The 19,227-nt window shown below is 36.6% G+C and overlaps 1 protein-coding gene across 3 annotated transcripts in view; it reads right to left on the bottom strand.

Moving 5' to 3' along the window:
* Window positions 1-446: 446 nt before the first annotated feature.
* The window catches only part of pcdh1b (protocadherin 1b), a 285,146-nt gene continuing 266,365 nt past the window's right edge, over window positions 447-19,227 (bottom strand). For all 3 annotated transcript variants that reach the window (XM_056471900.1, XM_056471899.1, XM_056471901.1), the window contains one exon: window positions 447-3,124. In XM_056471900.1, coding sequence (XP_056327875.1) covers window positions 2,715-3,124 — 410 coding nt within the window. In that variant the 3' untranslated portion in view covers window positions 447-2,714. The remainder of the gene's footprint in view (window positions 3,125-19,227) is intronic.

Genomic DNA, 19,227 nt, shown 5'->3' with positions numbered 1-19,227 from the left:
CCAGACACTTCCTTTAGCTTCTCCGGGAGGATCCAGAGGTGTTTCCAGGCCAGCCGAGAGACATTGTCCCTCCAGCGTGATCTGGGTCTTCCCCAAGGCCTCCTCCCCACCCTGGAGCCAGGCTTGGGGTTGGGGCTTGCATGCGAGTGCCTGGTGGCTGGGTTTTATCCCACGGAACCCAGCTAGACTTAGCCCGAAGGAGCGACGTGGGACCATCCTCCTGTGGGGGTGGTCAAAAGTTAGGACCACGATAACCCGTTTTGCGGGCCCAGAATAAAACTTCTGTTGTTTATAAATTCCAGTTGTGATGTTGTACAACGAGGACGTTCTCATGTCACACTCATGGCCGATTCCCACGGGGCATCAGTGTCAATGCTTTCCATTCACTTTGAATGGGTGACGTCAAGCATTGACAAACTGAATTGCGACATTGCTTGCTGCAGAAGTTGGGGCAGTCTGATTTCATTGGCTGATGCTGCTATGACGATCGCATCAGCACCAAACTTCAGACACACCATCCATCAAGCGCTGGTGCTGATGCCCTGTGTGAACAGTGTCCCAATGTGTAGTGAGCCAAACTCATCACTGTTCTTCCTAGTGCCCGAATTCGTTTACACAACCTCGCGAGCTAGGGAGCTGATTGAGACAACCTTAGTCATTCCAATGTTTGGTCATTTAGTGTTCAAATAAAGGGGTCAGCTGTGAGCTAAATGAATCCACTCTCTCAAAGGAAATGTCACACCAAATGTGCGTCATCTGAGACACCGACCTTTAGCATTTGGGGTCATTGTGTGTGTGTGTGTGTTTTTAAAAAAGCAGACTTTATATTAAATCAAAAGCATGGAGCTCTGCCAATGTTGACTCTACACCTACAGAGTTAACGTCAAAATCATCCGAGGGGAAGAACCGGTTTTAAGTGGTGACTTTGCTGTGCGACATGGTGTAAATTATAGTTCACTTTTTGTGTGTTGCTGGGGCCTTGAATACTCATTATAGCTTCTGCTGACCTGCATCGCACCTGATGCAATCTCTGTTACCGTCAGCCACTATTAATAACGGTCCTAAATGAACTTCCCGTAAACCTCGCTTTCAGATGTGGAAATTAGAGGTTCTAACAAAAGCGTCCCAGTTAGGCGAGTGCCTGTGTGACTTTGTGGTAATAGGTTAGAGTAATTTAGACGTTCCTAGGCTCGCTGTGGGAGTCTTGTTATGTCATGCGCTCAAAGCACAGTTAAAACAGAATCTCAGATGTTCTCGAATATACTGGATTTGTTGAATACAACTTTAATGTGGTCAAACACAAGAGAAATGTTCTGCTGCCACGATTTTTGAACTTGTCTACCTCTTACGAGCGTTCATTTTTGACAGGGTCAAACCCACAACAGAGCAGAGCGAAAATCTCTGACAAAACCACACATCTACACAACAGAGTTTGACACGTCCGAAAACGAGTAGGCTATTGCACAGCACATGGACAGTTTTTTTTTTCTCTTTTTAAAAAGTTTTTGTGAAAGTTGTTGCTCCTCACTAGGGTTTAGATGGGTTGAACAATGCTCTTCCAGAGGGCAACTCACCTAAAGCCTCAGCTCCTTGCAGAAAGTCTTATGATGAAGTACAGAAGTATTACAGAGGAAGAGTTACTGAGGGAGCTTCCCATGGGCGCCCGTCAAATTTGTCTGAAATGACAAATGGCATCATGCAAATCTGCTGTAATCCATTTGTTTCCCTTGGATTTTGCCCCAAATTCAATGTTCGTTTGAGTCCATGGCGGAGGCTCATACTGTGGATTATCATTAGCATTCCAAGGTCCAGAACTGCTGTCCTTCTTTTACTGGCAGGGAGGGAAATCCTCTGAGCAATGTCTCTTCTACTATCATCAACAGAAGAAGCTTCGGCTTCAAGAGTCTGTACAACTGAATCGTAAATCAAAACTGGCTCATCAGACAGTGTAGTATTTACATCGCTGTACATTAAGAAAAGAGTTTCCTATTAAAAAAAAAAGACAAATGTAAGAAACCATTCAGTGCTGAAAGAAAAGTGAATGTTTTCTCTTCTGTAAAGTATGCATGTTGAGAATTTCCCTCTTGAATTGCCAGTATTTGGTTTGCCAGTTCATCTGGCTTCAGTTCTTACTACAGATGCACACACACACACATAAGAAAAAAAGTACTATTTGGATGTGTAGGTCAGTGTATATGTTTTAGGTAAGCATAACTACAGTCTGATCATAAGTATACATGTATATATATATATTTAAAAAATCAGCGAACTAATCCAAATCAAATAGGAATATAACCTTGACATTAAATTATCACAAAGTTCACTTTAAAAATTGTCCTTACATTCTTTCGTTTAGAAGTTTACATGGGGATTGTGTTCTTCGTTTTATATTCACAAAATTGTTTTCTACTTGTAGTTTTTTTTTTTATTATTATTTTCTTCGTTCATATCTATTGGGCTTCCAGAGCCTCTAACAATGTGCATGGTTGTCTGAAACCCCAAGGGTTTTAAATAAGGTCTCTAGCTGTTTTGTGTCAGCCATTAGGCTTATAGCTGAGGAGATTGGAGAAGACGTCTGTGTAAATTGGGGTCTGGTGGTGTAGGAGAATTAGCAGGTGTTTTGACAACGAGGCCTTTTATCCTCTCACAGGCATTGCTGATCACAAGTAAATTGGATCAAAAGTGGAATCGAACCTAGACGGAGAACAGGTAAATCACAGGTAGATTTCTCTTTTGGAGCCTTGGCTGGATGGTGTGGTGGCAGGGACATAATCGGCTGTCTGATTCAGGGGGATCTCCTCTCGGGGACAGTCCTTGCCGGAGTCGCCGCCTGTGGAATAGGCACTAGTGTAGGGAGGCAAAAAACGAATGCTGGCCACTTTGTTGCTCCCGCCTCCGCTCCGCTCCTCTCCGTGAGGTTTAGAGCTGCTGTCAGCCATCAGACGCTCCTGACCCTCTCTCTCCTGGTAAGGCACGAAGGTGGAGAGCTTGGGCCCGCTCTTTGCACTCTTGCTGCGGTTGGGTGAGGGCTGTCCGGGCATCCAGCAGGAATCCGAGTGGCCGTATTCTGTACATTCGCGAGTGCATTTTCCCGTCATGGCCACGTCAGGTAGAGGCCTCAAATCTGGAAGAAAAACAGAATTGAATAATGAGGCAATTTCAATAAATACACTAAGTGTCAGTTAACTTAAATCTAAATGCAAATGGAAGATTATCTGAAAGAAAATGGCTATTTCTCCTAAATAAAACTACTTTAAGTGCTTTGTAGAACCTGTAAGTATTCTCTAGTGGTTCTTTGAGGGGGTTAGGGTGCTACATACTACTATATAAATATATCCTATGAATAGCTTGTAATCACAAGGGAAGCACAGAAAGTGCATAATTTATTTAATACCATGTATACATACTTAGAAATAAAGATACAAAATCAGTCACTGGGGCGGTACCTTTTCAAAAAGTAAATTTTTTGTTAAATGTCAATGTCAATGTAAATTTTATTTATATAGCACTATTAAACACAACCAGAGGTTGAACAATGTGCTGCACAATACACATCACAACAAAAAAAAAAGTAAAATTATACCTAAAATGAACAATTTTCATTGATAAAATGCCAAATCAAAGAGGTAAGTTTTTAACCTAGATTAAAAAAGAGACAGAGTTGAAACTGATCTAATACAGAGAGGCAGAGCATTCCACAACCTAGGACCAGCTACTGCAAAGGCACGGTCATCTCTACATTTCAACTTCTACTTAGGGATACATGACAATCTCTGGTTAAATGACCAAGAAGACCGACCAGGCTGATGCTCAATCAACATGTCTAACAGATAAGAAGGTGCCAGGCCATTTAGAGATTTAAAAACCAAGAGCAGCATTTTAAAAGTGACTCGATAGTGCACAGGCAGCCAGTGCAAAGAGCGTAAAACTGGTGTAATGTGGTCATGTTTTTTGGTACCTGTTAAAAGCCTTGCAGCAGCATTTTGAACTAATTGTAAACGGGATAAGGTTTTCTGACTAATCCCAAAGTATAGTCAGTTACAATAGTCCAACCTAGTGGTAATAAAACCATGGATTATTTTTTCATTTTTTTTTTTCTAGATAGCATAGATTTTTAACAGTTTTTAAGAGTCGAAGCTGAAAGAAGAAGGATTTAACCACTACATTTATTTGTTTGTCAAAGCTCAAGCCATCATCCAGAATAACACCCAGATATTTTACCCAGGGCTTCATAGAAAAACTTGATTTTTCAAGATTAACTATAGATGCTCTAGAAGAGTTTAGTGTATTATTACCCCAAAAAATACAAATGTGTACATCATAGCATACCTTAAAGGTACAACAATGTACTCTAAAGGTACTAATGTTCATCTGTATAGTACAAAAATTACCTTTTGAAAAGGTACCGCCCCTTGTACCCTATGTTTCTGAGAGTATATAGTGCTACATATATCACCTTAACCACCCCTAAAAATTGCTAAAGGGCCAATACAGCACTTAAATGAGTTCTCCTATGATTACGAGTCAAAGAAAAGCTAATGATTGTTTCTCTTTTCTTCAAATCAGGTACGCTTGAGCAGGTTGTATCTTGTGACATCATGTCCTGTTTTTTTATCATATTTCAATCAGACTACACTAGATGTTATTTGGAAGTATAGCAAGACCCATCTTTTCAGCAGACTTGGTCAGCTTTTTTGGTGTACACAAAAAAATCAGATGGCAGCATTGATAGATAACTAAAATGAGTTAACGCACCAGAGTTTGTTGGAATCATACACAATCCCTCATACTGTATGTCAAATTCTCCAAAAGAACAAATGTGATCTCACGGTAATTCGTAACTTTTACATTTTGTGGTTCATTTATGAATTCATAATCTGTTTACGTCCCCGGTGGTGGTTATATTAAGGGGTGGTGTTTACAGCAAGTCTTCTTTGCAAAAGTCACATTTTTGATTATATGAATAACATTGTACAGTTTCATGTGAATTAAACACAAATTTGCTACATTAATAAATAGTAATTTTGCTGTGAGATCAAACTGAAAGAGCCAAGTCATTAGAGCCAATCACTCAGGAAGCAGAATACACAGACTGCACTGTTTACTTTTGCTTCTAAAAGAAACAGCTCAAAGTGATATGTTTGGAAATCAAGCTATGTCGAGTATTTTCACAGTCGTGTGGAATTCAGGAAGAATGCATTTGTGTGATAATTTCATTTGGTTCTGGTTTCATTTGTTCACTTCCTCTAGTCAGCATTAAGCTAAATTAATTGACTGCATCTGTTCAAACAGAACATTTTAGATGTAGCCCTACTCCTGCATAATTGAAATGTAATTTTTTCCAGTGTTTTATTATGAAGCTTTATTTTTGCAGTCAGCCACAGCTGCGCAAACAACTCTACAGTCTATTTCCACTGGAGCTCAGTGTAACCAATCAGTGTAATGGATGCTAATCTAACTATAAAAGGTTGGTGAAGCTGGATGGCATCACAAGAAGCGAAAATAACAGTCTGATCTGCAAAGGTCAAACTCTCTGTCTGGAAAATAGAAATGCAAAAGCTGAGCCTAACCTTTCCTCTGAAAATGACATTAGATTAGTTTGATAGTGTGGATGTGAAAAAAAAAAAGGGGGGGGGGGGCACTCAGAATGGCGAGGGGACATATATTTTCCTTAATGTCTGAACTCTGTGAAGTGTTCACCATTATTTTGCTCATAGTATTTGACTGTTCCAAAATAGTCTTTGAAGAAACACTGCAGGATTTTTTGGAAATATTACAAGTCCCCAGGAGTTAGCTGAGACGAGTTGAGTTTTACCATTTCTCAATCCATTCTGCCAAACTGTGGGACTTTTAGCTTAGCATAGCATCACATAGCATGAATCAATGAATCGGATTAGCATTAAAAACTGTTTTGATAATGTTCCTATTCATCACTTACAAAAACTGTCAGAAAATGTAAAGTTGCTATTTTCTAGGTCAGTATGGCTTGGAATTATAGCATAATAATCAAGGAACATTGCTGCCATACTGGGGACTTTTTTTTCTGGTGCTGTATAATATCATTGCTCCTGCTGCAGCCATGGAATGGCAGAAAGTTCCTTGATTATTACACCAGAACGAGAGTATAGTTTATCAACCTAGAAAATAGCTACTTTTCATTTTTCATCAGTCTTAGTACATAATTGAACTACAAAACAGTGTTGTAAAAAGCATAATCGTTAATGGGGTATATGCACAGCTAGTGTTTTTTAACCAACTATAAATTCTGGTGAAAGGCTTATGTGACTATTTTCAATTTAATAAGGTTCCTTTTAGAGCTTCGATGTTGTAATGTGAATAAATTATAATCAGTCAAATAGACTTAAGCAGTTGTTCAAGCATAAATCAAGATAAAAGACAAAAGCACTATCAGTAGCAGCTTTCCATTGCACAAACTCCATTTAAAATACTAGGGTAAAACAATTTTTCATATTTGAAAGACATGGTGCTAAAAAATAATTTGATGCAGTGCTTCTTGTCTGGTCTGATACCCACGCTATATCATATATCAATAGGGCAGTAAAGATTATTGATTTTTAAAGAAATCAGATTTTAAACGTGGTGATTTTGTAATGGCACGACATTATTATGACAACTCTTTTTGAGAACCAATCTGATTCATTGAGTTATACTAAACTAATCTAAAAGTGTTCCTGCCAGACCTGAACACTGGCTGAATGGATTAAAAAAAGGTAACAATTTAATAGGGGCTTAAAAAAATGATTTTAAGAAAAAAAATGTATATATATATATATATATATATATATATATATATATATATATATATATATATATATATATATATATATATATATATATATATATATATATATATATATATATACATACAGTTGAAGTCAAAATTATTAGCCCCCTTTAAATTTTTTTTTTCTTTTTAAAATATTTCCCAAATGATGTTTAACAGAGCAAGGAAATTTTCACATTATATCTGATAATATTTTTTCTTCTAGAGAAAGTCTTATTTGTTTTATTTCGGCTAGAATAAAAGCAGTTTTTTATGAATTATTTTTAGGTCAAAATGATTAGCCCCTTTAAGCAATTTTTTTTGATAGTCTACAGAACACACCATCATTATATAATAACTTGCCTAATTACCATAACATGCCTAGTTAACCTAATTAACCTAGTTACGCCTTTAAATGTCACTTTAAGCTGTATAGAAGTGTCTTGAAAAATATCTAGTCAAATATTATTTTCTGTCATCATGGCAAAGATAAAATAAATCAGTCATTAGAAATGAGTTATTAAAACTATTTAGTTTAGAAACATGTTTAAAAAAAATCTTCTCTCCATAAAACAGAAATTGGTAAAAAAAAAAAATAAACAGGGGGGCTAATAATTCAGGGGGGTTAATAATTCTGACTTCAACTGAATATATTTTTAATTTTACACTTTTAGCTTGGAATAGATGGATAAATTGATACACACATATAGTAAGGCTCTTATCAGGGAGAAGTAAATGGAGTCCCAATGCAGGATCTCATTCCCCCATCCGCCGAAATACATTCATATTGTCAGGGGAAAAAGGAACCATAGCAGCACCCCTACTGGGAGCCAACTTATATATGCCCCCCTTTCTCTTATATCTCTTATCTTTTTAATATCACTAAGGGAGGAATATTCAAAGTTTAGGCTCTGCCTGACAGACCAAAAGAGACCTTCATGTCTGGCACACAGTGACTGAATCCCTCTCTCTAGTTTCTTTTCTTATCTCCTTCCTCAGAGCTCCAGTTAACCTCAAGAGTGTTTCTGCTGAGCCTGAAGGCTGGAGAGCTGGCCCTGCACCACTAGCCCTATCACCAATCACTCCCAATCCGGCTCTCTAACACTCTTTTTCAACTAATTAGATTCCGCCTGCCCCTTGTCACCATAATAGAATGGAAATTATTTCCAGATGAGTATCTGACATTTGGTGCTGTCTAAAGTAAAGAGGAAAGATGTGTTAAGACTGGACGCCTCGCTTTTTTCCTCTGCTCTCCTCTTGTGTGATGGAGGACTGGCACAGGAGATTTGCTTTGTGTCATTTTTATTCAGCTGTCGCACCCCTGGGGTGAGATTTGGATGAAAATATACATACAAGGTTGAAGCTGTTTTCTCACGAATTCCATGTCCAATTGTGGAGCTGTCAAAATGTCCATTTGACCATTTCATTATATGTAAGAATGCCTATTTGACATGCGGGTGGAGGATTTTCATATGAAAGAGTCACAACGATTTGATCATAATGACAGTAATGAATAAGAATAAGCTTTTTGTGTGAATTAAGGGATAACAAAAGCTAAACTATTATTCAGTATCCACCTCACTAAGCCCCTGCTATCAATCAGAAGCAATTATTTTCCATTTATCTTCCATTTTATGCAGTTTATGTATATTCAGGGTAGACTCCGGGTTATAAATTGAATATAAATATGTACTGAGAGAATCCAAGAGCACCAGTTCATAAATAATAAACACTAATATAGTTTCAAAAAATAGACTTGAGACCATTGTTCTTGGCACAAACGCACACTCACTGATACATAAACGCACTCACACAAACAGACAGACACAGTCAGTTATCAAAACATTTATTTGTATTAGCAATATTAAATATTAGCAACATTATACTATTCTTTATAATTATTATAATTTTTTTAGGTAATATAATTTTATTGCATGTAATATTTTATTATCAAACATTTAATTATTATTTAAATGCAAAATAATTTCATTAAATTAACTATATATGTAAATAATATTGCGCCATTTACTAACATGAACAAACAATGAACAATTCATTTACTACAATATTTGTTCATGTTAGTTAATGAAAATACAGTTGTTCATTGTTGGTTCATGTTAACTCACGGTGCATTAACTAATGCTAACAAGCACGGACTTGGATGTTATTAATGCATTAGTAAATGTTCAATTATGATTAATAAATGCTGTATAAGTGTTGCTCATGATTAGTTCATGTAAATGCATTGACTAATGAACCTTATTGTAAAGTGTTACCCTAAAAATAATAATAATAATAATAACAGTTTGATAGTAATAATAATAATAATAATAATAATAATAATAATAATAATAATAATAATAATAATAATAATAATAATAATAATAATAACAACAACAGTGTGCTAATAATAATCATAATAACAGTATGATGATGATAATAATAACAATAACAATAACAACAATAATAATAATAATAATAATAATAATAATATTAATAATAATAATAATAATAATAATAATAATAATAATAATAATAATAATAATAATAATAATAATAATAATAATAATAATAATAATTATTATAGTAATATTTCCCAGTGATGGGTTGTGGCTGGAAGGGCATCCGCTGCGTAAAACATATGCTGGATAAGTTGGCGGTTCATTCCGCTGTGGTGAACCCAGATCAATAAAGGGACTAAGCCAAAAAGAAAATAAATGAATGAATAATAATAATAATAATAATAATAATAATAATAACAATAATAATAATAATAATAATAATAATAATAATAATAATGTTGCTGTTGTTTCTCGTTCACATGGTAAGTGCAGTCATTGTAACAGAGCAGTGTAGTCAATAGCTCATTGTTCATTTACCCCAGGGCCCTCTAAGCAAATCCCTAATATATGCAGCCGCCTCACTTCATTCCATAACAGTTTTAGACAATTGATTTTCAGCTTCGCCTCTGCCTTAAAGCCACCCAAGAGAGCCAAACGCTCAGGCCACAGCACACAGGTTTGCCCAGGGTGACAGGTGTGGAAGATAGCAATGGGAAAGCCAGCCTTTATTTGACAGTTAACACCAGCACTTCGGCTATCCCACAATCCCTTGTGTGTAAAAAAGCAGGCCGGTCTTGCGCACGGATGGAAGCAGACAGGCAGAGTTGATGGAGCTTTACTCTTTTCCAAGCCTCCGTTCTGTTGTCATTCGCTCGGGTCTCCTCTTCTCCCGACCCCCGTCTGCTTGTATGCAAACCTTGCCGAGACTAATTAAACTTTGGGCAGATTAGAACTTTGCCCTGTCACTCTTTATTCGTGCTTAAACATGTTATTACTTTTAAAGAAAATTAAATTAGCCAGCTATTAATTAATCGACACGCTGGTTTTGAGAGGATGGAGGAAGGGAAGAAAAATTGCAAAGTGAAACATGGAGGCCACAGGAAAGAACGAAAGGTGAAAAGGGTACAGGGGATTATAAAAGTAAGTGAGTGAACCGAGAAAGAGAGAAAGAAGTAGATTTAATGTTTAAGATTTAATAGTAAATTGCATTTGAATTTAATTGAATAGTTCATTGTAATGCTGTGCACAACCAATGTCTTTTTGGATTTGTAAATATCCATGAGGTTTAAAGAATGTATAACATATATACAGTTGCAATCAAAATGATTAAACCCCCCGAATTATTAGCCCCCATGTTTATTTTTTTCCAATTTCTGTTTAACGCAAAGAAGATTTTTTTCAACATAATTTATGTATTATGTTTATAAATTATGTTGAAAAAAAATCTTCTTTCTGTTAAACAGAAATTGGAAAAAAATAAACATTTTTTCAGCCTGATCAGCCTGATCTCACACGAAAACGTGAGTATTTTACGTTTTGTCAGTTTAGTGGCTAATTCGTACAAATTCATACGAGTTCAGTCGTACAAAATTGTCCGATTTTAAAAAAGAGGCGTGGCACGTAACCCCACCCCTAAACCCAACCGTCATTTGGGGATGAGTAAATCGTACCAAATTGTATGAATTAGATCATACGAATTCGTACGAATTAGCCACTAAATCAAAAAGTTACGAATTGCCTTGAGAATGTGTTGAATAGTTTAACAACTCATTTCTAATAACTGAGTTGTTTTATCTTTGCCATGATGAAAGAATTAATATTTTACTAGATATTTTTAAAACATTCTATACAGCTCAAAGTGACATTTAAATGAGCACTAAAAACTCTAGATTATTTCAACCAGAAACGTCCTAATGTTACAGCTAAATTAATGTAACATATTAAACTAACAATATCCCAAAAAGATTCTTTCTGAATATTTTTTTCTCTTTATTATGTTTTCTTATGTTGCTTTATAATGATGTAAGTTATGTTAACATGTTTCAAAATGTTTAAACCATGTGTCGCTACTAACCCAATGTTATTTAGTGTCCCACTCATCCCTATCATATTCCATATACAGTAACCCTGAGGAAATTTATATGGGAGTATTTCATAGGTATTGTATTACTGATGTAGTAAAGAGCAACATAACATGCAATCAATGCGTCTACACTATACAGCATATGCAGAGTGCAGATCCTGATCATTAGATATGCAGGGTGTAAAAAAAAAGTCCATAAGCAGTGTTGTTACTGCTGGCTAAGTTTACAGCAGTTCAGAATGACGTGAAGCTGAACACAGCAGGAGGAAAAGGTATTGCGCTGTCTATAATGGCAGCGGGCAAAAAAAGATAGCCAGTAGCCACAACATTAAAGACTTACATTAGTGAGTAACCACAAGAGCGAGAGACACAAGCAAGATGTGCAGAAATGTGCAGCCGGAGCTTATTTTGCTCTGAAAATCTCTTTTTTGATCATGGGTTTGATCGTGTTATCCAATTCAAGGTTCAATTGTGTACCATAAATAAATCATGCTATCCAGACACACTCGAAAAAACGTGCTTCTACCAACATTTTTTGCTGTAATACACAATTCAGTGCATTTTTTTTTTAGCTGAGATGAACACTAGAGGCAGTAAAAGACCAACTTCTAATCCTTTTCATGCATATTATGATTACAGGGCACCGTCTCTTTGCACAATATAGCACCCCAAAACAGTAACTATGTGTATAGTAATACATCTTAACATTTGCATCTCATAAATATCTACAAATGCACAGCTTTTTCAACAATGTAAACCTGATACTGTAGGCTTAGTAGTTCACATGAGTGAACAGTTTGGCAATAGAGCTTAAGGGTGTAAAAACAAGGTTAAATGGCATGGTTGCTTCAGCAAATGCATTTGTATTGTACTTTTCTCACATTAACATGTTTTACTAAGATGTAATTTTGAATTCATTGACCAGTTGATTTCTGAAATGCCACCATACATGCATAAAACAATGTAATAAACTGTGATGGTCACATTTACCTATAAGAAAACTAAATGTGCTTTTAGAACCACTGACTAGATATATATCTAAACAAGTCACTACTTATTCTACACTCTAGCCTGGAATTATTCATATTCCAATGTAAAAATTCTGACTTAACATGTTTTTAGTATATTTTTAATTAATTTTAATAACTTATTATTATTATTATTATTAATAATAATAATAATAATAATAATAATAATAATAATAATTTTTACATAGCTTTTTTTAAACACAATTTTAACAGAAGCACACTGATTCTCAAGTACAACACCATACAAAGTGAGCTACCGAGCACACTGACCAAGGCAGAAAAGTTGTCCATATGAAAAGGTGAGGCAAATATATTGGATATAGTACAGATCATAGAGACCATTATAATTTAATGGTGGTCTTGTGCAAGGTTATTCAATTTGGTCTTGTGCAAAGAACTGCACAAGAGTAGTCCCTTGTTAATCAATAATATGACCCTGTAAATATCATTAATGTTAAAAAGGATTGGATTAAAGGATAAAAAGGAAAAGCTGTTGGCATTATACTGCCCTATAAGCTTTATGTTCCATAGAAACTGCAGTCAAATGTATATATTTTTGAGGTTTCACAATAATGAAGGCTGAAGCACGTATTTTCCAATGAGCCTGTGCATCTGTGCATGCAGCATTGCATGTCAATACAGTTATGGCTACATAATGGCCAAAACCTGCTTGGCATATCTGGCCTTCAATAACGTGAGAACGAACATCTTTCTAATGCAGATCAGGTTGCAGAGCTCATTCTTAAAACCCCAAATAAATTCTAATCCTATCATTTGACTGCAGGTGGATTTTAGGATTTCAGACATTAATTCCCACTCTATTTCATAGACACTTTCTGTTCTATTCCACCACTCTCGCTGGCATTTAAACCACTGCAGTCTTTTTTATTTTTTCATGCAAACGCCCCACAATGCTTTCCGCCAGAGATATGCATCCCTTTGCCAAAGCTTCACTTATGGGCTAAATGAGTTCTGAGCGGAGTCAGAGAGTGCCATCGTTTGGACCATGTCCCATTGGCCTACATCTGTTAAACATGGAACTTATCTGATCCACAAAAATCAATGTCCTCGCCTGCTGACCAAATTTGCTCTCCAGACTCTGCCAGCTGAAGAGAAGGGAAGGGGAGCGGCGTGTGTCATTTTGTAAACCTCCACATGTTGGCACGCTGTGTTTCAGTATGCATCAGCAGCATAGAATCTCCTCCTGGCTTAGGAAGATAAGCACATGGAGAAAGGCTGTAGCCCGCGGCTGAATCAACTAGGGTAAGCTGCATAACATCTTCCACTCATGAATGTTTTAAAGTTGAGTTCATCTGTGCACAAGCTGAATCACTGAAGATGAAGCGAGGGTGTAACGTTTGATTGTGCTGAAGGCCTAAACAACTGAAACGCGAGCACAAAAAGCCTTCTGTAGGTTAGATAAAGACAAATGGATTGATGAAAAAGGAACAAACTCCTACTGATCAATGTCTAAAGGCCATCACAGGACTCTCAGACTTTATGAAAGCCCTGCTGTACTTACATCAGTGTTGATTCAGAAATGATTCAGAAGTTCATTCTTAGACTCAATGTAGTTTTCGGATAGAATGAGACTACTCTGCCCCCCCCCCCCCCCCCCCCCATATATATATATACGTAAATATATATACATATATACATATATATATATATATATATATATATATATATATATATATATATATACGTATATATATATATATATACATATATACATATACATACATACATACATACATACATACATACATACATATATATATATATATATATACACATATATATACACACATATATATATATATATATATATATATATATATATGTATATATATATATATATATATATATATATATATATATATATATATATATATATATATATGTATGTATGTATGTATGTATGTATGTATGTATGTATGTATATGTATATATGTATATATGTATATGTATATATATATATATATATATATATATATATATATATATATATATATATATATATATATATATATATATATATATATATATATATATATATATATATATATACACACACATTAACCGGCCACTTGATTAGGTACACCTGTCCAACTGCACGCTAACGCAAATTTCTAATCAGCCAATCACAGGGCAGCAACTCAATGCATTTAAGCATGTAGACATGGTCAGGACGATCTGCTGGACTTCATATTGAGCATCAGAATGAGGAATCAATATATGTGTAGTCAATATATGTGTAGTCATTCATTAATGTTTATTTGATGATTAGTCTAGTTTTGGCCTATCCTTAGACGTCCAATTGATTTTCACTGACAGCCCAAATTTAACATTGTTTTAGCCAATATGACTATGTTTAGACGTCTATTAGACATCTTTTAAAAACAAAAAATGCTAGCTGGGATTTAACCATGTGAGGATAAGTGTTTTCAACTACATTTGACAGTCATCAAAAGTGGAAATGCATAGAACTATTTAGGTTGTCTACTTTTTGTCATATTGACAAAAATAAATAAATAAAAAATAAATAAATAAAATAAATAAATAACTAAAAAGTTTAAGCAGCGGATAATTCAATCTAGCAAAATCCAGCCTGATTATACAAGCCTAACAAAACCATCCAGTCCACCGACACCAGGCTTCAGTTCAGTTCTGGAGGTGTGATTGGGTTTATAAGATTGGTCTGAGTTGATTTCGTAATGCGTATTTCAATGAACCATGCTCTATTCCCAGTTTCATTGTGCCATAGAAAATGAATAACTGTAATTATGGCTTATGTCTAAATGACTTTTGACAGAGGGGGAGAGGAACACAGCTATAAATATAAAAGTCTGCCATTAGCGCAGCCTCCTACACTTTTCATTGTCTTCTCCTGGCTTCTTTCTTTCTGCCTTGTGTCTTTCTTGCTCTTGTGCTGCATGCAGAAATACACAGTGTTAAACTCTACGCCAGTAGAATCTCAGAATGTATGCTAAAAATCAAAAGTTTGAGTTCAGATACGGTTTTAAAAAAGAAATTCATATTGTTATTCAACAAGATTGCATTCGATTTCTCAAAAAAATGCTACAAAACACTTTGTTGATAGGGTGGCACAGTGGCTCAGTGGAAATAATTCATTACATTTATATAGCGCTTTTCTGGACACTCAAAGTGATTTACAGATTTGGGGGAATGTCCTCATCCACCACCAAATGCAATGGCAGCCATATTGTGACAGATAGGACATCCTGGGATTTTTAACGACCTCGGTTTAATGTCTCATCCAAAAGACGGCACTCACAAAGCAGTATAGAGTCCCCTTCACTATACTGAGGCATTAGGACCCACACAGACCGCAGGTTGAGTGCTCCCTGCTGGCCTCACTAACACCACTTCCGGCAGCAACCTAGCTTTTCCAGTTTGCACTGTCACCGCACAGCAAAAAGGTCGCTGGTTCGAGTCCCAGCTGGGTCAGTTGGCGTTTCTGTCTGGAGTTTGCATGTTCTCCCTATGTTCGTGTAGGTTACTTCGGTTTCCCTCACAGTCCAAAGAGATGCGCTATAGGTGAACTGAATAAACTAAATTGTCCGTAGTGTATAAATGTGAGTGTGAATAAGTGTGTATGGGTGTTTCCCACTACTAGGTTGCAGCTAAAAGGGCATCCGCTGCATAAAACCTATGCTAGAATAGTTGGCAGTTAATTCCGCTGTGGCAATCTCTGAACTAGAGACTAAGCCAAAGGAAAATTTGATTGATTGATTGACTGATTGATTGACATAATATAAAAACATGTGATAATAGTCATGTGACTGTGATAGATTAAATTTAGTCTAGTGAGCATACAAGACAACATTATACAAGTAAAAAAGGGGAATGAGCAGAAAGAATATAGACAAATATGAATAAAACAATAACCTGTCAATCATATAGAAGTCATAATTGAATTAAAGCCATCAAATTCTGATCAATTCATCAGATATATCATAATTAATCATTCCACTCTCATTGTAGACTTCCATATTCCATAAAAATCCATATTACGGGATTCACATAGGGGTCATAACATTAATATTTTTAATCCTGGTCTAATTAATCGTGCCGAACGTGTTTCGCTAAATTGACAGGCCCACTAAAAAAGAAGGAAATTCCTTCAGCAGGATCCCTGCACAAATCAGATCTCACAAGCAGCAGACTCACAGGCAAATGTCATGCTGCACAAAATCATTTTCATTATTAATGAAGAAGAACTGAGGGACACAGAAGAAAGTAGAGTGGAATGAGAGAGAATTACTTCTTTATTTTTCCTTTTTCTCTTCTTTAAGGAAAAAGACCCCCTCTCTCTCTTTCTCTCCATCTCTCTCTCTCTCTTCTCCCTCCAGAAATCAGTGGAGGGAAACTTCAATCATGCTACAAAAGTGAATAAATGTATGGCTGGAGCGAGCTGCCCTCGGGCCTGCGCTCTCTCCCGTCTCAATAAGCTTTTAGGACCACAGTCGAGAGAGAAGCGCATAACTGAGACGAGCTGAATTTTTGAGGACAGCAGCCGACTTTAATTTAGAAGAAACAAGCGCGCACATCCACACACGCGCGCAACCTTTGTGTTGGGGGAGAGATGTTCTGTCTCATCTGCCGTCATTAGAGACCTTTGATTTCTCTTTGAAAAGAACAGCCATATTTATGGTTCGGGGGTGATTTGTATTATAACATGGGGAAAAGGCAGGATGCTGGAAAGAATGTGGGATGAATTTGGATATGCTTCTCTAGTATTTTTTTATCTCCAACCAAACAAAACGATTGAGCTTATTCCAAGTAGAGTAAACATTGTTGGTTTATTCGGAGAGAAATGGAGTGGGAGACAAAATCATTCCATATAACAACTGAGTGTTTTTTTTAATATAATCCCCCAACTGAATGGTGCAAGTTGGACTTGATTTTGTTGGACATTTTTGTGGACTTGGGTTTTACTTCAGTGAATGTTTGGATTGTATCACACTACACATATACTGACATAAATCATGTGTGCGCATGTTGCCGGATTAGAGAATTCACAACATTTTTCTGAAAACATGTTTACAGTTTGAAATATAACACATGAAGTGACATCTAAACTGCTCTCATGATAATGAAGACATGGTCATTTTAATGCTACATCAGATGAACGACATCCTCTTGATATTATTCACATATACATACTTGTACACATAGTTTACAGGGACACACCATATGCATAATATATATTTACTCTTTAAAATTTGATTATTATATAAAAGGTTCAAATGTTATAAGCCTCTAAGTGCCATCTGAAATTTTCTTCTAAAATTAGCATTTTTCTCAGGCTTCTATGTCTTGATTCAGTAATTTCACTTTTATGGCAAAGAATATTATATTTTTTATTGATTTAACCATGAAATAACTGAATATAAACAAAGAGGCAGAGAAAACTGCTCATTGTAGAAGAAATTCACACTTGGTTCAATATCCTGGACCGAACCCAATTTGATTGTCCCCCCTTGCCACCTTCTCGGCTGGTTTGTGTTCACACTGTCTTTTTTTGTTCTTAACCTCGGTACGCTTGCATCATCAAGCTACTGTTTTGTGTACAGCTGTTGCTAGGGGATGGCCACAAAAGCGAAGCGCCAAATTGGAGACATATACATACCATGGTCATTCTGCTCTTACTGAATCTTTTACTTTTGCTACCAAAATCCCTTGCATCTATCTGCCGCAACAAAAATATATTAAAAACGTTCAAAATATCTGCAGAAGTTGTTTTTGGTGGAGACAGGCAGACATTATCACTGTTTGCACTGGGTCAGTCCCGCTTGTCGCCAAGGTAGGTGATACACAGACACACACACACACACACACACACACACACACACACACACACACATACACACACACACACACACACACACACACACAAATGAACATTATAAAAACTAAAGTTTGTTGTACAGTTGTCAGTTCACTTCCATTATTTGGTACGATTGCATTCATATGCGAAGTGAACCATACCACAGTTCGCACAAGTCGCACCCCAGACCACCTCTTTTGGGCAGACTTGGGTATAGTTCATGGGTGCGCACCCGAGTTCAGAAGACCGCATTCACACAAGCTAAACGTACCATACTCTGACATGAAATGAACCCAGGTGCGGACCAAAAGGGCAAGTGTGAAAGCACCCTAAGTGTTTTGAACTATGGGGACACACTTCGTATCACTGTAAACCACCTTAATAGAGTCATAGCTTCGTCATTATACAACTTTGTGTGCCTTTAACCCACATAAATCTGCACACATATTTATATTCATGGTCTGTTGAAATTCTTAATTCTGATTGGCTGGAAGGTTCGCAATAAAATCATTTAATGCACAAGAGTTTAAATGACTGAATAGAACATTTAAATGAAATAAAGGACTCCCTCAAACATTAGTAGTAACTGTCATGGATTGGTCAGGCTCTCACGACCCCCACTCACGAAGATCACCATCACCTGACTTCTAATGAGCACACAGCTGCATCACATTCACGAGCACCAGATAAAAGCACAGCACTCCAGTCGCTCATTGTCCGGGCTCGTCTCGACGAAAGCGGACAACTGAGCGACCACTCAGCGTAGTCATCCTCAGCTAAAACAAACGATTTACTTACCTGTTCTCTTTGTATTCCTCCTAGTCTTCCTGGTCCTCCCGAATCGTCCTGTCTTCCAGTCCTTCCAAGTCTGTGTCATCCTCTGTCAGCTGTATCTGGTGTGTGCTGTCCATCCTCGTGTATTCCTGTTACCCAGCCACGGAGGAAAAGACCCCAACATCATTCCTGATCCTCCTGGCTATCCTTCATGTGCTCCTTGTTGTCATTTAATAAACACCCTAACGTTTCCTTACCTCTGTCTCCTGTCCGCTTCATAACAGAAGCCCGGACCTATAACGACGACAACATGAGCACCCCCGATCACCTTCAAGAGCTGGTGGACCAGTTGAAGCGGATTC

Source organism: Danio aesculapii, chromosome 14 (genome assembly GCF_903798145.1).
Source record: "Danio aesculapii chromosome 14, fDanAes4.1, whole genome shotgun sequence".
Lineage (NCBI taxonomy): Eukaryota > Metazoa > Chordata > Actinopteri > Cypriniformes > Danionidae > Danio > Danio aesculapii.
The sequence above is the reverse complement of the archived record's forward strand: the minus strand, read 5'-3'. Positions and strand labels throughout refer to the sequence as shown.